The sequence below is a fragment of the Fundulus heteroclitus genome, chromosome 8, assembly GCF_011125445.2.
Source record: "Fundulus heteroclitus isolate FHET01 chromosome 8, MU-UCD_Fhet_4.1, whole genome shotgun sequence".
NCBI classification, from domain to species: Eukaryota; Metazoa; Chordata; class Actinopteri; order Cyprinodontiformes; family Fundulidae; genus Fundulus; species Fundulus heteroclitus.
The window spans coordinates 31,152,040-31,175,990 of record NC_046368.1 but is presented as its reverse complement, the minus strand read 5'-3'; the positions used below and the strand labels follow the sequence as shown (position 1 = coordinate 31,175,990).

Genomic DNA, 23,951 nt, shown 5'->3' with positions numbered 1-23,951 from the left:
TTACAGAAACAAACAGCAAGACAAACATTGTTTTCTACAATGACATGAAATAGTCAAATTTTAGCTATATTAATAATATGCAAGGAACACCCCCCCATGAACAATTAAGAAGAAAAAATAATTAAACTAAAGACTTAAGACGCCAAAGTGCTTTATGCTAAGCTCACTGACATTAAGCCAATCTGAAACTATCATTTTATGAGATGTATGTGTGTAAAATCGACTTCCCGGGACCATAAAAAGGGTTTAACAGATGAAAAGGGGCAGGAACATGGATCATAAAGTAAGAAATGTGGTATATAGACACGACTCGGAAATTCTTCATTCATTTTTAATCATATACAAACAGAATTTTTATTTGAAAATACAGAGTGTGTTTTTTCTTCCAGTGGCTTTAATATCCGGATGAGGAGTCCAAAGCATCCGCGTTGACTTCTAAAGCATTTCATTCAGCTTCCCGTGGTCTGCCGTTTCTCTTTGAAGCTCACAGCTGGAGGCCGACGCATGAGGAGGCTGATGGAAGATTAAAAAATATATAAAAGAACATGATGGTCAGAACAGAGAGGATGATGTGAAAGAAGGGTGTGATATGATGTTCAGTACCAGATACAAGCCTGAGCCTGCATTCATCTACCACCTGAGAATCTCTCCTGCTCATGTTCAGCTGGGACTGAAAAAAAAACCAATCCTTCTTTAATTTTGTCTGAGTCATGCTACACCTACCCTCAGCAGGAGCAGCTCATTTGGGAGAAAATGACTTTGTTATTTTGCTGTTTTATGTGATTAATGACCGTAGCTGATGGTTGTTCCACAGCGGAGGCAAAATAATCATGGCCATGTTTCCTGATAATGATCATCTTCCTCTCCTTAAAGCTGTGCTCTGAACACATTTGCGCAATTCTTAAAGCAAAAAATAAATACAATGCCTGTAGATGCTGGATAGAAAAAAGATGATGAAGAAGTAATCTACGACAGAAGTTTTGTTTTGGGTTTTATGTGACATTTAAGTCCTATTTTTAACCTATAATGAAAGCCAACAATACATCTCAAACCACATGCATAACACACACATTATGAAGGGACACACAACTATATGTTTTTACATTAAAGAAAACCAAACAGCTGTTTAGATTAGTTGCAAGAAAAATGAGAGAATTAAGTCAGTCAGGGGAGGCAAGTGAGGCCAGGCCTCACTTGTCATCATGGAAAGAAAGAAATATATAATAATGATAACATAATATAAATTGTGAGTCACGCAGTCATTTGTAATAAAAGTTATTTTTCTATCCAATTTCCTTATTTTTGATCATATTTTCTTTAAAATCGCAGACCTTTCGCTATTTTTCATGTAAATCCTTGGTAGCGCTTCATAGTGAAGCCGGTGAGGCCGCAGCAAGCTTGGCCTCCCCTGGGATTGTGCAATCCCATGTTAACTGCGCTGACTTCTATTCTGTGAATGCATCTTCCTGTCTCTAGATCATAAATTCAATTGTTCAAACAGTTATGAACTGATTTTCCACAATTTAATATATGTGGATTACGAATTGTGTTTTGGTCATCAAACTGTGTGTTTTCGTGCTGCTGGGCGATCATAAACAGCAAAGAACTGGTTGTAGGTGAGGCCGGCAGTTCCTTGGCCTCTAGGCAGGGGGCGCTCAAGGCGCACCGCTCCTGATCCCCAAATAGTAGAGTCAAAACAAGTTATTGATGTTTTATTAGCGAGTTTTGCTAAACAAGTAAAGCACTAAAAAGACTCTAAACATACAGCCGGAACAGGACTGATGAAGGAAGGCTTTCCTCCCTGGCAGTGAGCTCCATTGAGACTGAGAGACTTTTAAAACTGAAGAAGATAAAAAGAACTTTTACCGGAAAATGATGATATTTTTGTGCAGAAAGAGCGCCGCATGGACTTCATTTATAAGTAGAGGTGAGACAGTGATAATTATTCATGTTTTGTTTTTGTGATACAATGTGCGTAATGTGGGTTATAGTTTTAGAATGTGTTACAAATGCAGAAATCCTTCATAACTCAAACTGTTACCAATTAAATGACAAATAATTTAGTTTTATTTATTTTTTTAACAAATAATCAATATTTTTCCATGTATCTTGGTGAATTTATTTGGCTCAATCAGTCTCCTTCAGCACTTTTGCAATGAGTCTACTCTGTAGAGTGTATATATTAGTAAATCTGACTCTGATGACGTCAGTGCCTCACCAGCTATGAACTCTACCGCACGTCACTGGTGTGTGTGTAATTCAGATTTCAATACTTTACAGAAATAGAGGGAAATATTAACTTAATGTGCTATGGAGTCTGTATAAATGTGTGTGTGGATGTTTCATTTTTTGTTAAGGAACCTGCCTTTTTTAAGTCATGAAAAAATGTATGGAGCACTGATGTCTTGAGATGTGACCTTTCGACTGGATTTCTCCATCAGCTTAAGATGCTTTCAGAAAATATGGCCAAAATATTGTATATATAAGTCATTGGATAATTCCTACTGGAAGTTGTCAGTGGGAATTCTCTCAGTTGTTAGGCACACAGACCCCACTCCCCCACTTTCTTTTACCAGCTCACCTCGCCTGCATCAGTCGATCTCCTTCTTCAAATATTTCTTCATGACAGAAGCCACGTCTCCCCCCTCACTCCCTTCTGCCTCCAGTCTTTCTCCTTGTGGCCGTTCAAATCTTCGACGGGGGCCACTACCCTGGGAGCTTGCTCCTGAGCCCCCGGAACTGGAGGACTCTGTCTCGGAGCCTTTCCTGCTGCGTGTGGAAGGCGGCAGCTCTCCAAAGTGGACGCTCAACGCCCTCCTGCTTCCCCTGATTGAGCTGGCCAGGCTGCTGGTGGACTGAGCTCTCCGGATGGCAGGCAGGATGTCTGAGGCGGCGTCATCGTAACCATTGGTTAAACGCCGGTTTTGGAAGACCATCGGTTCCGACCCCAGAGACCCCTCTCCTCCATCTGCAGTTATGGCACTCTCCAGCAGGCACCGCCGTAGCGGCTGAGGAGAACGCTGGACAGAAGCTGTCGCTGAGCGCAGGGGTTCATCTTGATCCTCCTCAGGGATGGACAACGTAGGAACGTGATGGTGAGCAGAAAGAGAAGATGACAAAGAGGAGAGGCGGGGCAGGGACGGGAGCGAAGAGGCGGAGCCGCTTGAGTTGAAGCGAGAGAGCTTAGCTTCGGCTGTAGATGCCTCCGAGCTGTTGACAGAGCGGGTGCTGGCGGCCCGTGGCAGGAGAGGAGAGGGTGGTTTCAGGATGCTAGGACCAGGTCGGGGCTCCTGGACATCTAGTGGTCCAAGGGAAAGAGCTGACCCTCTCCGCCTGAGAGTTGAGGCGCCGGTGGTTTGGTAAATGGGAAGGGACACCGCGCTGCCAGCTCCGTCCACCGGCTCGGCTCGGCGTTTCCGAAGTCCATCCAGCAGCTCAGACAACGCTGAGGAGGATGGAGCTCGACTCAGATGTCTGGCACCCACACCCCCTGCCTGGGAGCCCTCGTCATCAGGATCCAGACAAGAACTGCAGATGAACAGAAAGATGTCTGTTAGAGTAACCGCAAATACTAATTACATATTTATTAGTGTTCTGTCTAGTCACCTGAATGAAAGACGTCTGCTGCCACACAGTTTTTTTAAAGCCAAGTATCTGACTCTAAATCGAGAGCAAACCTACATTTCATGTACTTTAGAAACTGCACGGTAAAAGAGTAGAGGGCAGCGCATCGGACTTTACGTAAAAATGGGTTTTGTCAAAACGGTGCTTTATTTAAAGGGGTTAAACACAGGCAGGATGGTTTGAAAACAATGCTAACATTTTAACTGTTACGGCAATCTGCGTTTTCTGGATGGGAATATTGCTATAAAACAATAGAACTAGTAGAACTAAAGAAATATTCACGAATGTCTATGAAGGGTGGGAACTTTAGATTATTCCACATCTTTGCAAGTGTCAAATCCAGATGTATTTATTCAAAAAGGGATAGCACAGATTAATGATGAATTTCAATGTATCTGCAACTACGTCAGAAAGTATCCGGAGGCTTATCTTCATTTGCGTGACTCTCCGCAGGTTGAATAATGTGCACATAAAGTGCCACATATAATGAATCCATCTGAAGGTTTACACACATCAGTGTAAAACAATGCAAAACAAGGGAAAACATTTGAAACACTGCATTAGGAACACAGAAACCCAGAACAGCGACACACGTGATCACATTAAACTTGATGTTTATGCTTATCCTGCATGTTAACAGTGTCCGGCACAATTAGCCTGAGCACTTTTCCCAGATAGGAAATACAGAATGCAAACGCTTCTAAATCTAACATGTTCTATGACAATGAGATTCTAAGCTAAAAACGATGATGCGGAAGAAAAAAATCTATATATATAATATATTGAGCCTGCTGTCTACTGAAGGTCCTTGTTGATCCTTTAATGAAAGCCAGTGCTGATTGTAGATCGCATCAGTCACAGTTTATAAAATAAAAAAAGCTTAATGACAGAGCACAATCCTGGAGACTAATCTGTCAACCGTTTTAAGAGAAAGCTGGAACCTGATTCATAAACCATATCGCTTTAATAAGAGATCTTCATGCTTTTAAGTGAAACAACCTGTGTAAATGTATTAGGCCAGATTCTTCTGTTGGTTCGTGTCATTTTAATTGTACAACCTGGATTCATCTATGTTGTAGAAGCTTACCGGAAGCTGTAGGTGCTCATGGTGTCAGTGACAGACTGACGGCCGTCTTGGCTGCTATAGGGAGAGCCACCTCTACGGGACCGAATGCCCTCGCCGACATCCTTTGATCCAACAGAACCAACGCTGGACACAGAGTCACTGCAGGATGAAAAGCAAACTTTAACACACTGGCTCCTCCTCTGCTTTCACAGCCAGCAGCTAAGCATGATATGCAGCAACACACATGCAAGCACGTCACAGATGCTAATAAATATAGGTCTCCAACTCAATAACTGCAGATGATTTCACTACGAGCCAAGATTGCTTTACAGTTAGAATTGCACGACGTGAATTGATTTAGTTGACACTGTAAATCAAGCAGTTCATCAGTCGTTTTCTGGTTAAACAGTACAATGAAAGTAATATTCCGCCTTACAGATTTCTTCTGTTTTTCCTTCATTTTGTCACATATTTCAAGATCCTTCAACGGATAGCCTTAATAGTGAAGTTACAGTTTATAGTACTCAGCAGCTATTTGCCCCCTGAGCCGGATAACTGGTTGTGCCACTCTTGGAGGCCGCAGGTTTGTAATACCTGTCAATGAGTCGTTTACATCACTGTGGGGGAATTTTTCATCTGCTATTCTTTGCTAAAATGGTTTTCATTTGTTATGAAGTTGCTGGGTTCTTGAGTAAGAACAGTCTGTTAAAGTTCATGATTTAAGTCCAGAATTTAACCAGGCTAGAGATCGTATTGCCTACTTCATGTTGTCATAATCTTTTAGCAGGTTTTATTTAAATTATTTCTTCATTCTATAGGTCTGGCTTCGGGACAGCAATTTTTTCCTAAAGACACACTAAAAAAATGAAATCATAATTTGAAAGAGTTATCTTTGTCTGATATTGACATTTAATCTGAAATATTTAAGTGTAACAAAAAAAGCATTAACTGAAGAAATCTGCAAATGCTTCACAGCACTGTATTTGTTTACTAATGTGGAGATTAAAGTGTCCACTAGGAGCATAACATGGTTTAAACATGGCATTTAATTTATAACTTTCATAGAGCTGCAGCACCACAGAAGCACATGGACTCTTAGCAGGCAAGGAAAATTAATTCTGTTGACTTTGCTTGAAGGATAACTGTGCACTTGAGTTTGATTTTGAAATGTCAATGTTTTGTTTCGGTAGTACAACCGTACTCACCAATTTTACATTATATAAACAGACCGCACACACAATCCCTTAAGGTGTTAAAGAGATATGCAACTTGAAATTGGAAAATAAAAGCTATTTGCTATCGAAGAATATTATGAGATAATGACATTTCCATAAAAGTAAAAGCAGCATTGCAGTGAAACCAACAGGAGAATAAACCATGTTTTCCGAGGTCATAAAAAACCTAGCCTATCATTTGCACGGCATGTGAATAATAAATGTTCTTTACAAGCTGTGCATAGTACTGTGTTGAGTATTTGCTTCCAAATCCAGATTTTTTCCAACAATCAAAGCATTTTTTTTTTACTCTTTACACTTAACTCCATGGGGAAAGAAAGAATGTATTGGCTGCTGCAAATCCCTGCCAGTGCCATGCGACCTGCTTTGCACTTTGCTGCCTAGACCATTGCTTGCCAAGAGAGAGAGCTGCACATTACAAATTCTGACATTGAAACATTTATGAGATGCTTTAGCAGAGCGAAGCTTTTTCCCATTAAAGCATGCAGCAAAATTACTAATGTGTTTCGTAAGGCAGCCTTTGCTACCGAAATAGTAAGTGTGTCAATACTGATATTAGATGATGTTGTGGCTAAAGAAATGCGTGCATATTTTACAGATATTATTTTTATTTTTGACTGAAAAAACTGTAAGGTAAACATACTGCAGTGTATTTGGCTTTGGGGACATTGACACGTTTTTGTCCTTAGGGCTGGTTGATTTTTTTTTATTATTATTTTTACTTTGACATTGTCGATAAACTGTTAAGTTCAACGACTATACTGACCAAAAAAGCCCAACAAAGCATTAACATTTGAAATTAAAATGTCAGGCTGAAATACTTTTAAAAGACTGATATGTCTAGAGGTGGAATAAATATGTTTGGATTTTAAAGGTCCTCTTACAGGAACGGTATGTCAGAATGTTTTCAATTGGTTTTGAAACTGTGGAAACTTTTGCCTAAAACTGGAGACCTGTCCTATGCCTCAGCTTGGGAGCTGCTTTTGGTGACTACAATGCTAAGATCAGTGTTGGAATCTCAAATCAAAATTAATTGTTAAATCAAGAATTATCCCTGTAACAGGCTAATTGTTTTTCAACGTTATAGGCATTCTAAAAATGTTTTTCATGATGAAATTTACCTACTGTGTCTGTGTCACATGAACAAACCTGTGAAGCACAACCACACACTACCACCTCAAACACACTCATCAGTTCCTTACAGGTCTTTTTTTCGAGAAAAGGACTCCACTGCAGTTTGAACACTGGATTTAGAAGAACAGTGATCAAAGATTCAGAATAAATACAGGGATGGGAGGATCTAATCAGAGAATTACGCTGCCGGAGTCTCAGTACCTTTCAGTCTCGCTGTCATCGCTCGATTCCACTTCCTCCAGGGCGGCCTGCAGATCTACAATGCGGCGGATCGATGTCTCTAGGTCGGCCTGTAACGTCTGTCGGACGGCAGAGAGCTCCTCCACCTGCATTTCCTGTAAACAAATCGGATTAAAGGTTGTTTGGAGACAGGAAGGGTAAAGTGACACTCCCCTTCCGTTCACCTTCAACAGTTCAGCCGCGTGTCTCCACCGCCTCGCAACCTGTTAAGACCCCAGGCTTCCAATCTGCCACTGCTATTACTTTCAGCTGAGCTCTCATAACCTCATCGGTCACAGCCTGAATGTCCAACGTTTTCTCCAAAAAAAAAACACACACATAATCCTATCTGTCCTCTGCCCAGTTTATCTTAAAACATGTTACATACTCACACTGACACTGGGAAAACAGAAGTGATTGATTAAATCAGCTAGCCGTATTTTTTTATTTTTTTTTTTGCTCCGTTTCTCTTGCATCCCGTCACTCGTCTCCAAACAGGAACATGGGACCTTTCACATGGGAGCATGCAACACAGCTTTCAAAGTTATTGGCTTTATTGGCTTTGAGGAGATGGGTGTGGGTGCAGCGGTTGTCATAGAGACACATGAGCATGTATGAGTGTGTGCGTGTCCATAACCTTGAATAGACAATGAGAGCTAATCACAGTCGTAGAGAGAGAGAAAGCAGGATGAGGGAGAGATGACGCTAAAAAAACGGTGCAGGGTAAGTGGGAGGAGGATGAATGTGTATGAATGTTTATTCATGAAATGTGCGTGTGTGTGTGTGCGTATATGTGTGAGTGCCAGGCCAGTTGGTTCTTAAAGGGCAACTCTGTGTATGTGAATAGCTTTGCACTAATAACTGAATACTTATTAAGCCTTTTCCTTCCCTCAGAGGTCACAAAGAAATCTGCTGAGCGAGAACGAGAAGCTGAACAGAACTGGCACTCTAGGAGGGTTAAATCGTGCCATTCAGATTGTCCACTTGGACAATCAGCATCCTTACCTCTACATGTAGTGATGCACTAAATTGGATTTTCCAGATTTTGAAGCTAAATTTACAAAACTGAATAGGCTGAAGCTTTACCACATTAGAATAAGAGGTAGAACTAAGCAGGGTTTGTTTCAATTATTCTGGCAAAGCAGAATGTGTGTTTTTTTAAAGCCTGTTTTAAGGCTGCTACATAGTACTGCAAGAAGCAAGAAATGATGTCATTTTGTTCTTGCAGCCCTGCGTTGGGAGTTCTGTCGTTGTACCACTAGACCACTCTAACACGGTTTAAAGGACACATATAGCCCCAATTCTCGTGTGGGGCTTGGTCTCTCAGACCATTGTCTGCTCCACAGCCTCAGCCTCTGACCTAAACCAACTCTCTGATAGATATTTTCTATCAACATGGCTCAGAGCCCATTCTGGTTCTCAAAAGTGTTTTCAAACTGCAGTTTGTTTGTTTTGACACGGCAAACGTTGTTTGCTTTTAACGTTGTTACGACACGTTAAAAGTGGGTTTAGTTTGACACGGCAAAATACCTGGCACGAACTGCGTCGTCACCCATGGCGTCACCTGTGGGTTGAGCCAGGGGGACTCAACATCTTTAAGGCGAGGATGCCACAGTGCAAAGAAAATACCAGCATGGCAGTGCACACAAAGATTCAACTGTGGAAACTTAGCATTTCATAATTTTTTGGGGTTGTTTCAGCATAATCTGCTGAGCTGGTCGTACAGATTGAAAAAGCAGGATTTATTTGCACCAAAGAGCAGATTATAAACAAGTTCAAGAAACTGAAGAAGGAGTACCAAGATGCAAGAACAGAGTAATCCTGTAGTGGAGTTGAATGAACAAATTTCCCCATATCATGTGGAGCTGGATAAGATTTTAGGTTGCCTACCTGCTACACTGGAATGCTGGAAAGTTGAGAACCAGCCGGTGCCAACAAAGTTGTTGCCTGGTAAGCTTAGCACCATACAATGTTAAATGGTTAGTGTCATATTATATCCATAAGTTATGTTCATTTATGTTCCACACTGCATTGGTGATCAATTTAAAGGATTGTTCAGCATGGTAAAAATCTCGCCTTTATTTGAGCGACTTTTCAAGAGGCCAAAGCTGGCGTGCGATCTGAAGTGTCCACTTCGGAAAACTTAGGCTACATTCTCATCGTAGGTCTTAATGCTCAATAGGGGGTTTTCACTGACGTCACTGGCCAACTTCCGGTCCGCCATATTGGGTGGTACACTTCCTTATCTCTAGTTGTCTTACACGTATTATCGTATCGCGAATGGATAAGTACGCCAGCACGCTAGAGCGACCAGATAAGGACGTATATCTGAGGAAATGTTCCGTGATCGACCATATGGACCCATATGCCCTCCACGGTGCCTTGTTTAGCCGTAATCCAGATGATTGGCCAAATGTAGAGCACGGCGACATAGTGCATTACCCAGTGTTCGGTGAAAACCCTCTGCACACTCTTGAGGAAATGAGAGCTTACAAGGGTCTAGAGGCTCACAACCAGTTCACATCTGGTTATGTACATCAAGGAAATCGCCATCATACGTGGACGGGTGAGTTTTAATAAGATGGTAAAAATGTAAACAATCCGACGCAAATGTGTCGCATGCTTCTGCGGTGGCTGGCGGCCGGCGGTGCGCGAAGGCGCTTGGCTGCAGGGCCGATCGACGCCGCTCGCAGCTTTAATTATTTAAGCAGAACAATGACCAGTGCAAAATTAAGTTGTATTTACCGTATTGGCGCCGGTAGGAGCTGCAGATCATAAAGCCAGCAAACAGTGGGAACACAGCAACTCGTTCAAAGGTAAGCTGCGCTCAGCCGGGCTCTGGCTCATGCTAACCGTTAGCGCTAACAACCACTCGCGCATGTAATGTACTTTTAACTAGCTGCTATGTGTTTCAAACGTTTAGAACACACTCTCATTGACATCGGGATACTGTGAAAAGTTATGATCGGTCGACTTACAACCGCGATCCAAGCGAGCCGACGACTCTTTGTTATCTCTAACAGTTGTTCTCCGTGGTTGCGCCTCCAGGCAGGAAAGCGGTGGAAAATTAATCCGTTTCTATATTTTTCCCATGGCGATCATGTGTTGCGCTGTTACAGCCCACAATACAGCAACGGTTTACCATGGTTGAAATCAAGTTAAGGTGAAATTAATCAAATTAAAACACGGCTGAGAGAGGGAGTACAGTACGCGGTAGTAATAGGCAGTAGTCTGAGTAGCGGCGGCGGAGGCAGTCAACATGGCAGCCGCGGAAAGTAATAAGTCATAACGCCCAAGCCCTATTATTAATATATTCTTACATGTTTTAAATACTTAACAGTTAATTACCTGTGACAAAGTAAGCACCGCAGACTCTGGCGTATTCCAGCTTAACACCGTCCAAATCGGACCTGGATATCCGTGTCAGCCATAGGTGACGGCGTTGTTCAGACAGCTGTTTTTTTTTTTTTTCACACTGATTCACTATTACGGCTGGTAGGCGATAGAAAGAGCGTTGATCTCCACCTCCACGGGCTGTGCAACCAACCATTAAACACGTTTTCCCCATTGTTCACTTCCAGTACTGCCTAAGGCGTCATACAACGCAGGTCAACGGTGCGAAACGACTGCCACCCAATATGGCGGACGCGCTGAGTGGTGACGTGAGCGTGACGTCAGCTGAAAACCCCCTATTGCAATTTTTTCTGAAGTCTGATTTAATTTTATTTGCAAGGCCTTCCCCTTTACTTGTAAAATGTTTCCTATATTCAAAAGAACAATATTAACATCTTAAATCAACCCACTTTGGTCCAGCAAACAAAAGATTACAATCCTTTCTGCTTAGGCTCTTTAAAGATGGACTATAGTATTCTAAACTAATTTTAGCATTTTTGGAACTCGATTTAGAAATAGGAGGCTACAACTGAAAGCTAACTTCCGCTTCCTCAGTTGGTTTTTACCTCCTTTTATCCTGTGTCATAATATTGCCATCGTTTATGTGAGCATTGTCGGTCCACACTGTATAGGTGATCAATTAAAGGTTAGCGGATTGTTGGCATGGTAAAAATCTAGCCTTACTTTGAAGTACGGATATGAAGATGTACTATTTCTAAATAAGCCGAAGCCGATGTGCCATTTGTACCGTCCACTTTGGAGAACAAACTGGCAATTCCACCTCATTCTTCATTGCTTGAGCAACTTTACCCGGCTCTAGATTATAATCCTAACTACTTAAAAAGCCCCCAGACCACTTCACCACGTCATCTATCTGTTTGCAGGGTCTGTTCAACTCACAGAGTGAAGGAGAAGGATTTTACTAAGCAAGTGCCGGTCCTGCATGTAATGTGGCAAGCCGAACAACGCCGTCGGTGAATACCACCCCATGATTCCAGAGGAACTTCCGTCTTTCCAGGACCGTGCATGAGGAGCTGCTGCCCCAGCATAATGGGATACATCTCTCACTCGGGACACAGATCTCCCTCCAGAACAACTACTGGCTTGATAGGTAGGGTTAGGGTTGATAGTAGGATGTGATAAATCACAGGGCAGTTATAGAAGAGCACATAACCACTTAACAGAACACCGGTTCAATGAACCTGAACCTTTATCCTGGATTTATATCAAAGCCCTCCAGTCAAACATTTAGGTAAATACAGCATTTAAAGCAAGAAAGGCTGGATTTTCCTCAGTTAAAGATTGGAACAGACCAAAAAGCTTTTAGGCACAAAAGGTTAGAAGTCGAACCGAAATCACAAGATAGGATTTCCTGAAAGTTACTGCGGGGGATTTGATGGTAATTGCAGCTTTACTAAACTGATTAAATATCACCAGCATATACAGTAAATCTCAAATATTTTAACACCTTAGAGGAGATATGATGGGTCACCTTCACAGATATATATTGTGTTTTAAAAGGAAACAAGCTAAGTACATTTATGGGTGTGCTTGTTTACACACACACACACAAACAGTAATATGGCTTGGAGAATCTTCTCCAGGGACATTACAAGAAAAATATACTTGAAACTAAGTAAAATGAAGTGCTTGAGTGAGTGCATAGACACTCTTGTTTGTGCAATCAGTGCCGCTATGATCACGCTCTCAGTAATGACAGTGATGTTTTCCAAATGTCCCAGATAATAGAACAGCTGCTGTTTTTGTTAATGAGAACAGCAGAGCTGCAACAGCCTCGGAGGTGTGCTTTACGTTCAGTCATTGCCTGAAGGAAGTGTTTCCTGCTAGTTCGTCTGTAATAAGTTACCTCACAGCTTGGATAGGAGTGTTGCCGGTTGGGGCTTATTTTTTAGCAGTTTGTGTGCTGCCCAGGTATCCCTAATGAAGTCAGTATGTCTTGGTCCTCTGGAATTTAATACACACGTGAGACACGCAGGATAAGGTTTGAAAAATTTTGCAATTCTAATTATTATTGATCAAGTTGGGGTTTGTTAGAGGTGATTTGGCAGCATGCTTGTAATAAGGGAAGTAGAAATAAAATAATCATGTGTAACCTCTAGAGTGGTGTTAGCTAGCGGAAGCTTTTATCTTAAAAAGCTAATGTCTATTCCCACTCCTTGTTCAGCATCAGTAGGTGTTTTTGTGTTTTTTCATGCAGGAACCATTAATGTATGATGCCAAAGTAGGTCCAAAATGTTTGTGCTGGAGCACAGTTCTGCAAAGAACTACTAAAAGATCCAAGTTTGTAAAAAATATACTCGTTAATAATCTTAAAAAAAAAATCTAGTTTGAAATGTTAGACACACAACATAAAAAGAAAATAACAGTCTCTAAATGCTGCCAGTTGGCATCAGGAAGCTCTCTGCCTGTTTGTTGCCATTTCAGGAGATTCCAGCAGAGGACTCAGTGCTAGCTGCTCTATAACGGTCTCACTTTTTTTCTGGTTATGTTGAATTTCATCTTTATGACCCCATTTTACAGAGAGAACAACGGCTTTTGCATTAAAGCTATTTTTCCTGATTGCACCAAATTTCAGTCTACATCGCTGCCCAATTTAATTGTTTCCTTACTGTATTACATTAACTGAGTTTCTGCTTGTATTCAACACACATTCAGGGTTAGTGTGGGGTCTAACAAGTTAGCATGAATTCGTCCCATGTAGTAATAGTAAGTATAAGCCAACAATACACTATCTGTTCTCACAGGATGCATTGCAAGAGTGTGTATGCTGTTTCTGGACTTCAGCTTAGCATTCAACCCCTTCAGCGTCATCTCCTTCAGCACCAACTTCCCCAAGGCTGCGTACTGACCCCACTGCTCTTCACCTTAATGACTAATAACTGCCGTGCCAGGTTCAGTACAAACCACATCTTCAAGTATGTGGACAACAAGACAGGGGTGGGTTTTATCAAGGACAGCAATGAACCGGCTGACAGGAGATGTAACACCTGATCCTGAATGGCAACAGAACAAAAGAGATTGTTGTTGACTTCAGGAAAAATCAGCCAAGTTACAAACCCCTCTTCAAAAACGCTGGCGGAGTGGAGTGACTCAGCAACGTCAAATTCCTGGAGATGCAGACCTGCCTCCTCCACACTTCTGCTCTTGTGAAGAGAGCACAGCAATGTGTGCACTTTCTGTGTCCAATGAGAAGAGTAAACCTCTCTCCTCCAGTCATCACGACTTTCTGTGGAGGAACAATAGAAAGCATACTGACCAGCTGCATAGCTGTCAGGTCTGGGGCCTGCAATGCCTCAGACTGGATATTTGTAGAAAAGTGGTGAGGACACTGAAAATAATCATTGGGATATCGCTTCCCTCCATCCAAGACACTGTTCGCAGATGCTGCAAGAGCAGTGCTCAGACCCTACTGCCATCTGGCAAGAGGTTCAGCAGCTTCAAATGCAGAGCAACCAGAATCCACAACGGCTTCACACGTTTCACACGTCATAAGACTGCTAAACTCCCAATACCAGCCCCCACCCGTAGTCACTTTACATGGTCTCTGTGAACACTATTGCACTGACCACCTGTATTATCTGCATCATCATCATATGTGACGCACCTCAGCAAAGGTGGGAACAAGTCGGCAGGGCACAAACTGAGAAAAGCGTGAAAAAAATTAAATTTTATTGCAAAATATGCTAGTTGAAGTTATGAAGAAACGCCTGAAAGCCTGAAATGACCGTTTCAAAGTTTTTAAAACGGTAAATTTAAACTGAGGATGTTTTTAGCTTAAAATCCCCCGACCGGTTATCTGCATGTGGGGGTGGGGAAAGCTGCGACTCATTAGTATACCGCCTTTGTGTGGCTCTGCGCAGGATTTTGTTATATGTATCGGCCAATAAGCTCCGTGCTTAAAGAGAGAGCAGATGGCTACTTATGCAGCTACTTAACTCTGTTTAAATAGGAACTGAGTTTCTGTGACTTGAAGAAGATGGACAGAGCTGAACGGATCTCCAAGAGCGGAATTGCAGCTTTCTCAGCGCTCCACTGTGGGAGGCATGTTGACCAGGATGCAGACACGGGACTCATTCATATTCTGTATCAGGAGTGCTGAAACGGAACAAGCTGACGAAGCGACTGCATCATTTTGGTGAATATCTATAGTTTGCAGCTGGTGTTAATCGAAGATGATGAAGAAAGCTTTGGACTCGCAGCAGAGGAGCGTTAACAGGATCGCAACCTAATCGCTGCTGTACAGCGTTCTGCTGTAGGAACATTTTTACCAGGACCCTGGACTTCTTTCCAATTAGGGCTGGGTATCATAGCTCACGATACAATACGATTCTCTATATAGTTCAGCTTGATTTGATTTGACTCCAATATAGATATTTCTTACTTTCAAATGAATGCTCAAAGTCATTCAATCAAAAAAACATATTATATTTATGTTCGATTTATTGAACACTGATATATTAACAGGAAAATAAAGTACATTGGGTTCAATGCATTGAACCTATCACAGAAACCAAAAATATTTCCAAACGTCTGATTTTAGGGATGAAGGTGCTTCTAAAATCCTGTCAGCCATTCTGCAAATTCGTCTCACTTGCACTTCCTCGCTGTTAGCAGTAATGGTGCGCTTTAATAACGCCCCCTAGGGGTTGGGAGGTATATCGATTTTGAAAGCCAGAATATCTATATTAAATCATTTTTAAAAACATCGACAATAATTTTTGTATCAATTTTTATGCACAGCCCTATTTCTGATTCTGTATCAGGAGAAATCAGCGTAAGTAATAGTGTCTGTGAATAGAGCATTCCTTGTTTCCAGCTGTTATTAACTGAAGATGAGGAAGACGAAGAAAGCTTTGGACTCACGGTACTTTTGTGCAATTTTTCCTGAGGCTGAATGGATCGATTATTTAGCCACGGAAGGAGAGGCAGACTCATTCATCGGACATGGGGTGAATTTGAGAAGTAAAAAAATTTATCACACTGAAATTGAAGCCGTGTATCACTCAACCTTCTATTTTTAATATCCAAACATGATTTAAGCAGAGAATTATTTTGTTAAGCTTTTTTAATGTAACACAAGAAATAATATATATATATTTCTCATGTTTCAACTGTATGCTTAGCTAAATAGTAAAAAATGTAGTGTATATGTGTGAAAATCTCTACTTATACCTGCATAATCAGCAGACAGGCACATCACCAACCCCTAAACTGTGGTCATTGAGCTAGAAATGCAGAATATCTTCTATTGTATGATTGATTGCTGCTATAACTGGAAGATTGCTCCATTTGATTATTTTGTATTGTAATGGTAATGATAAATGTTATCTTAACAAGTGCCCATAGAATGCTTTTTGAAAAGTTTGTTTCTAAAAAAAAAAAACAGAATGAGCAATTAAAAAGCAACAATAACATTCTGCATGATGCTTGCAGACACAAAAACATGATAAATAGATGATGAGAGGGAGGGAGCGGGCATAGATGAGATGAAAAAAATTAACTGTTTGACTTATCAATTTTGTAAACGATAACCGTTTAAGTTTTTTACTTAGTTTTACATGTGCAAGCATGTGTTTCTGTGCATGTATGTGTTCCTGTTAAACTGTAACTTTTGGACAGTTGAAAGACGTCTGTTCTATGTACAGATCTAACAGAAATATTATAATGCAGAGCAGTAAATTATCTTTTCATGAACAGAATAGTGCTGTGAGTTGATCTGGACCTTCTATTGACAGATATTAGAGGGGTGGGAGGTGTTGCAGCAAGGAATGCAAAGTAATTCATATCAACAGCTTTTGTTGTCACCCCCCCTCCCCCCCTCCTCTGATCTTCTTTGTGCCAACATTCAAATGATCATATCTTCTTGAATTCTTTATTGAGGTCCACATGTTTGACATCATTGGAAAGCCTAGATTATACTCTTTCAGAATCTGTAAATAACTCAAAATGGCCCTGGGAGACTTGTTCCTGGTCTTGCTGTGGCCTGTCACATATGTTTCATTCATTGCTGCAATTCATCATGATGCTACAAATACTAGCTCAACTTATATGGTCTTGCACAATGTTTCTGTACATATAAAATGTTTGTTTTTTTTGGTTTGCCATTATATTCCTGTCAAATGACAAACTCTGATATCTATAAAGTTTCTCTTTCGTCTTCCGTTTTTTACCCAGAGCCTTGCAGAGAAAGTTTGCTCAGATATATATTATGAATGTGTAGTTGAATGACAATAAATTTTGTTTATGTCTGTCTATGCGTCTTGATTGACAGTCCTCTTGTCATTCCATATAAACACGCTCTATGTGGCCATGACCTTCTGTCAACCCTGGACAGATTGCTGGAGCAATTTGTGAGTGAGCTGAGGCTGCCGTGGTCACAAAATCTGGAAGTCCTCTGTGAAGACCTTAGCACCAAGCAAAGCTTTCCTGCACATCCGACTTTTGGAAGGGCCCGTGCAAAAAATGTCAAACAGTGCCTACTTCAAGGGCTCATCTCTGACAAGCTCAAGTTGTTCCTTTCCATAAATTAAGATGGTCAGAACTGCGTGAATCTTAAATAACTATTGTACTTTATTTTAGAATTTATGCTTTTAAACAAAAATATGAAAATGTTTGGTTGTTCGAAACTCGCTTGCTTTGCTGCAGTCTTGGCCAGGACACTCTTGGAAAAGAGATCTCAGTCTCAATGAGGCTTTCCTTGTGAAAAAAAAGTTTAATAAAATTGCACTGTGAAAATCGTCGTGCCACAACAATATGTACAGATAGTATGTACTTCTTCAGCAGTTTTTTTTTCTTTTGCAAATGGTTTCACAAACTCTGTACACACACACACACACACACACACACACAACACACACACACCTGTAAATGTTTGATTCACTGACTCTAAATGTCTCTGCTACTAACGTAAACACAGCAATTGCAAAATTGTGGGGGTTTTTTGTTGTTGTTTTTTTTTTTTAATTAGTCGAATATCTACACAGTTTTGTGCTCATTTGTAATGGAAATTAAAAGGACGATGAAATAATTAGAAAAACCATACTTCTTGGGGAATATATTTGGGTATAAATAAATGTGAAAAAATAAAAGGGCTAGGGAAAGAGTTCAAGAAAAATATCTGATTGAAAATTAGTGGTTTGAATAGAAACAACCATAAAAGCAAAGAGATAAAATATGACAAACATTGAAATAATTAGTATGTAGTTGTCGCTGATTAATTTATCAATTGTAGAATTAAATGTCCTTTTATTATTTTTTTGCATTTAATGGCACACAAATGCATATTTTAGCTCCTTTTGAGCCCTGCATTTGATTTATTTATAAATTATTATATTTCCAATAATGACAGGATTGGTCCTCCATATAAACAGCTTAAAAAGGTAGCCTTTTTATACTGACCACCTTCTTTCTGATGATGCTGAAGGTTATGTGTGAATTTTGACAAAATGCTTGATCCTTTAGATTTATGTTGTTTCTTTTTAAGAGTTCTTAACCCTTGTTTCCAACGTGTGGTGTCACAGTTGGAGGTTTTCTGTCAGAAGTCCTGCTCAGAACTTGATTATATGGGAAGAAATCTAAAAAAAAAAATACCAAATGGGTTGATCTTCCCTCTGTTGTGCAGTTTCTGTAGGAGAAACACCATGAGACACTATTACATAGCAACCTAACGGCATTTAAAAATGAAACTTAAAACAGCAATACTGTAAACCACTCTGTGAGACTGACCTCCATCCTCTACATGAGCAGGTTTAGTTAAAGAAATGGGATGATCAGAGAGACCCATGCTGAAGCCAAGAGAAATCATTGTTTTACTTTTTAAACTAAACAGGCTGAAAACTCAGGACTTTCAAACAGGGATCTCGAAAGATTTTAATGTATTTCTGGTCTCCATCCCAATATCCTCATGAAAGTAGTTTTTTCTTCCAGCCCAGCAGCGGGTTGGTGCTACAACAGAACCATTTCTACTAAGGATGCAATGAATAGGCCTGTCCAGCCAGACACCCATATTTTTATCTGACCCAGATTGTTTGAATCAATAGAGATTGGAATCGACAAAACACAAAGTTTTTCAAATAAGAATCGCAGCTAGAACAAACTCAACTTGGGTGTGCCAGCATATAAAAAAGACAAAACGTGCAGCAGCTTCTTTGGCATAGCCAGTCTAAATCAAGCAGAAAGTACAGAAATTACAACATAATCCCCATTTATGCAGCAAAGCATATTTCCCTAATATTTATTGGATTTTTACTAAAATCAAAAAAGTGCGTCGGCGTCCATCCTGATGGTGGATGTATTTATTAACTGAAAGTGGAGGGACTGTTGATGCATGTAAACGTTGATGACACTGAATAATCCATTGTACAACCCTGCTGTCTGTCAGCACAAGCTTTCGTTATATTCTAAATGTGAGAGGCAAACGTGCAGCAGACCACAGATGTAGTCGGACGTGAAGATGGATGGCTTAGGGAAACACCTGTGAAGCCATTACCTAAGGGTCTTAGCAGGTAACCTGCTCTCACTCAGGTTTTATGGAGTCTTTTATAAACTGTCCAAGCACAGATATATTCAGTGCAGCTCAGATTAAATGAGTTCATACGTTGGTAAAATGAAAGGCCAAGCTCAGGAAGGTGACCTTTTATAGATTTTTCAGGAAAAAAAGGAGCGTGCGAGGTAAGGGAAAATTAAAGGTACGTCTTCAGAATTTCCAGAGGCTAAGACATTATTCATCTCATATCTCATTTTGTGACCATAAGCACTCAGCTTCAGCAATATTTTCCATTAAGATGACCCAAAGCGAGCAAAACTATAAATACCTCTCAGACAGGCTCTTTATTTCTCACATAAGGTCTTCATTACTGGATTTAGTAAAATCCCAGAAGGACTACGGCTGCTCAGTGGCCACTTGTACTTGTCATGCCCTCTGTCTTCCTGAAAAGACCTTAGATGGAAAAATGTAAAAGATTCTGAACATCTTTGAAACAAGGTTTAAAGCTCATTTAGCCTCGAGACTGATGAGCGTGTTGAAAAATCTTGTGATATTGTAATTTGGGAAAATACTTTGTGCTTCTAGAGTCTCGCAGCAGAACTGTGAGCGGATCCAGTGTGTAAACAGAAAGAGATGAGTGCAGCGAGAGTATCTGATGCTCTGGGCACGCGTTACCAGCTCCATCCGTCTGCGGCTGCTGTCCTGCTCTCTCTGGCTCAACTCCTCCATCTCCAGCTTCATCTCCAGCAGGCGCTGCTGGAAGTAGCGGGCGTTCTCCCTCTCCCGAGCTTCGGTCTGGGCACTCTGCTCCAGCTCCTCTCCCAGACGAACCACACTGTCCCTCAAACGCAGCACCAGCACCTGCAGAGCACAGAGAATCCGGGCCAAAACTGAGAGCGAGCCATGCAGGGATTACAATATCAGACACGGCGATAATTATGCGTTGGAATTGGAAAAGCTTTATCTGATCTCACCTCAAACCTCTTGACTTGCCCCTTCTGAAACTCCAATTTATTTTCCAGGTCACACACACGGGCCTCCTGTTTACTGACTATGCTGCGCCCCACGGTGGACGACTCTAGGAACTGCACCCTGGACACGCACTGCTGGAGCTGCATGGGGAAGATGTGGAGAACGGGGTGAGCCGAGCACATTTAAATTCAACACAGACTTATCCGGCAGCGTGACAGTGCTCCACCTGCAGCCTGCGGCCATTAAAAAGTGCAACAAGCACGTTAAATGACCCAGAAAGCCACTGCGATCTCATCCCAAGCACTTTCAGCAGCACATTCTTAATTCTTAGTGTTTATTTTCTGCTGGCCAAACAGGTATTACCTCCTCTTGGAGTGAGTGTCTCTGTTTCTTCACCTCCTCCAGCTCAGCCTGTAGGTCTCTGATCTGAGAGATATCACTGGAGGACTGAAGGGGACAAAATGGGACTAAGACTGTGTCTATGTGTTCAGGGTATTGATGGTGGATTTAGGAGGGAAACCAAATACCTGTGCAATAAGAGCTTTGTGTTTCTTCATGAGCTCATTGAGGTCTTCCTGGTCCTCCTCGAGCCTCTTCAGCAGATCCATGTTCTCATGCTGCAGTAGGACCAACTGCTCCTCCACCTGGACTCACACAGAAGTGTTTAAAATAATAACTTAACATGCCAGTGTTCATTTGGACTTTAACGTTTTTGTAGACAAAATCGATAGAAAATGTTACCTTCCATATGGTGTAATATCTGAATCACATACTTTAAATTCATTTTAATGAAAAGCGGGAGAGCAGGGTTAGCTACAGGTTACTCTGCAGGGCAGAGCAACACTCCCCCTCTCCACACCTATTGCTGTCTCCTGCCCGTAAAATAAATCATGTGGGTACGCTGGGCGGCTACCATGGCCTATTAAAAAGCTTCAGGTTGTCCCCCAGCAGTAATTTACAAAATGCAAAACGGATGCCAATAATTTCTGTTATAAATAAATATGACAAAAATTAAATGTAGATGGTTTTAAATAACAATATTGATATTATTAATCATACTGTAACATATTAAAATTTAAATTACTTTTAGAATATATTCTGGTCAATCATGCTATCATACTGCCACGTGTTTAATTATTGCTCAACAACACATTCCAGTTTGGATAAAGCCCACATGAGGTTACTGATCAGTTACAAATGAAAACATTTTATTAAACAGGGGATTCTAATCATGGTGTGGTAGAAAAGCAGCCACAGTGAAAGAGAGACATACTTTTTATTTCTATGGTGCTTACTGTCTGGCAACAGGGAGGAATTTATTGAGCAAAAGTTATCACTTTGGGTTGATCAACTATTTTTGCCAAAATGATTGTGTTCTGTTCTAAAACTGTCCCTGTAAAAGGATTTGACAGGGGGGGGAAATTAGAAAAGCAGTTCAGGGAACCTGGAGGAACTATTACACAACGCGGTCTGAAAAGGCTCAAATACACTGTGACGCAGTGGAAAAAATAAGAGTTTTTCTAAAGTTCTGCATTTTGCTGCTTCTGGTGTCTCAGCTCCTGCCAATCTCTTGGACCATCTTCAGATGGACCAGCAGATAGGAAAACTCACCACACTCTTCTGCCTGCACATATTCTCCAGTTCCAGCTGGGTGTTCTCCAGCTCCATGGAAAGAGTTTTCTGCATGTTCTCAGCCTCCAGCCGCCTCGCCTCACTTTCTTCCAGCTATAAGGAAACACAGAGAGTGAACTATCTGTTTGTTTTAGAATTGATTTTAAGATTTTATTGTTTGTGTTTAGAGCCTGGAATGGGATAGCTTCTCAAAACATCATCAACCTCCTCCAGATTTACTCTCCGGCACGTGCTCTAAGGTGTGAGGGCCATCTTCAGCTGATAGTGCCTAAGACGAGGCTTAAAACCAGAGGGGACAGAGCCTTTTCTGTAGTTGGACCCAGACTTTGGAATACTTTGCCCCTCCATATACGAACAGCCTCCACAGTGGAATGTTTTAAGGCTCGTCTTAAGACCCTCTTTTATTCTTTTTGTGATGTACATCACATTGGAAACCTTTTCTGTTATTAAATGTGCTATATAAATAAAGTGGATTGGATTGGCTTGACTATTATTTCTCAGAGGGATCTCAAGGTGACCCTCCGTAAAGCTCCATTAAATTGTGACACACACCTGGCAATGCAGATGTTCTATTTGGTCTTTGCTGCCGTTGGGAAGGTTGTGGCCTGCGCTGTCCAGGGTAGCGAGTAGCAGCTGGGCATCGGCCAACAGAGCATGGGTCCGCTTCAGGTCTCTCCTCAGCTTCCTCTCCACATCAAAGTCTCTGTGTCCCACCTGCAACATGAGACAACTTGGATTCATTAACTCTAAAGAGAAAGATCACACAAACGTATTATTTTTGAATACACATACGTTTAAATTTCTAGATTTGGTTAAATATAAAACAGATACTGTATAAAGCAAGATACAATTTGCTGCCAAAAACATTTAAGAAATGTTTAAAGAAGGAAATTATGGATACAACCTAAGGGGAGATATGAATAAAAAAAAACCCTAAGAACAACAAAAAGTCTGTGTGTATGAAACTGTGGAGTGACTGTGCAGAACGGTTTGAGAATAGACATGAAGTACAGTGCATACTTAAATATATTCAAAAAGGGTAGAAAACATACTTTTAATATATATATATATATATATATATATATATATATATATATATATATATATATATATATATATATATATATATATATATATATATTGTATGCGTATAGAGGTGTGTATGCATGCATGTGTATGTGCCTATGTCAATGCACAAACAGTATGTTTGTTATCCATGTATTTTATGTAATCTTGTCAAAACATTTAAATGCTCAGGTAAAAAATAAAATTATATTGTGGTCAGATTTAATCTCAAATATATTCTGTAACCAATGACAACTAAATAAAAGTGGGTATTATGAATTTCATGATTCTTTTACATATCATTTTGTTTAATTACCTGATCACAAGCACATGTTATGGCATTGAAACCATCATAATCTTTAAATAACCAAACACCTAAAGCATTTGATAAAAATGTTTAAGTTTTAATCACTGTTTGGTACTAGAGAAATCTAACTTTTTGTGCTGGCAAACATAATCAAACATCCAAATATTGGATTAAAAACTACTTATTAAGAATAAACCGTGATGTCTCCCTGAAGAAAAGTCATTTGGATTTTCTGTAGTGGCCGCACAGGTGACACATTCAGGTGACTATTAGATGACTGGACATTTAAAGAAACACCAACCAGCTCTGTCAACAGTAATTTCAAACTTGTTTTTTAGGATACTAACTGTAGTGTTTTTTAAAGTTACCTTGTTTTGTATCACTTTATGTTCAGTTTATTTATTTTATTTATTCTTGTGTGGAAAGATTTATTTTATTATTGAGGTATGATAGTAATTAAGTCAATTGAATTCATTTGTTTGGCTTAATTAGATTGCTCATTACGCCTTCAACAAAAATTAGACTAGCTTAGGGTCACAGGCAAATTATTGTTGGTGTAAAGTGTCATTTCCTTTGTTTCTGAGTTGTAAGCAAATTGGCACTGGAGTCTCATTTCTTGCTGTTTTTTTTTATTTTATTTTTTTTTCAAATTTGTTTTGAAAGACTCTGTATTTAGATGTTTGAGTGGACTTGTGCCAACACATCTGTGTGATAATGTTCAGAAATGATCGAACTGCAACAGACCGACTGATGCTGTTTGAAATAGTAACGTAGAATATCATTGTGCAAACATCTCCT

General features: G+C 40.5%; 1 protein-coding gene across 3 annotated transcripts in view; it reads right to left on the bottom strand.

Annotated features, from left to right (window-relative positions):
- Positions 1–317: 317 nt before the first annotated feature.
- The window catches only part of LOC105915521 (unconventional myosin-XVIIIb), an 81,954-nt gene continuing 58,320 nt past the window's right edge, over positions 318–23,951 (bottom strand). Inside the window, exons 34-45 of one of the 3 annotated variants that reach the window (XR_004931560.1) lie at positions 22,334–22,495; positions 21,761–21,874; positions 20,677–20,793; positions 20,513–20,596; positions 20,152–20,289; positions 19,853–20,038; positions 7,261–7,394; positions 7,128–7,169; positions 4,712–4,849; positions 2,582–3,528; positions 604–670; positions 318–513 (exon numbers count right to left, since the gene is read on the bottom strand). Coding sequence is in view for 2 of the 3 variants with exons in the window: in XM_036140568.1 (XP_035996461.1) it covers positions 2,592–3,528; positions 4,712–4,849; positions 7,128–7,169; positions 7,261–7,394; positions 19,853–20,038; positions 20,152–20,289; positions 20,513–20,596; positions 20,677–20,793; positions 21,761–21,874; positions 22,334–22,495 (2,052 nt within the window). In the remaining variant the exon portion in view is untranslated. The remainder of the gene's footprint in view (positions 514–603; positions 671–2,581; positions 3,529–4,711; positions 4,850–7,127; positions 7,170–7,260; positions 7,395–19,852; positions 20,039–20,151; positions 20,290–20,512; positions 20,597–20,676; positions 20,794–21,760; positions 21,875–22,333; positions 22,496–23,951) is intronic. The other 2 variants (XM_036140568.1, XM_036140569.1) reach the window with 2 other exon arrangements.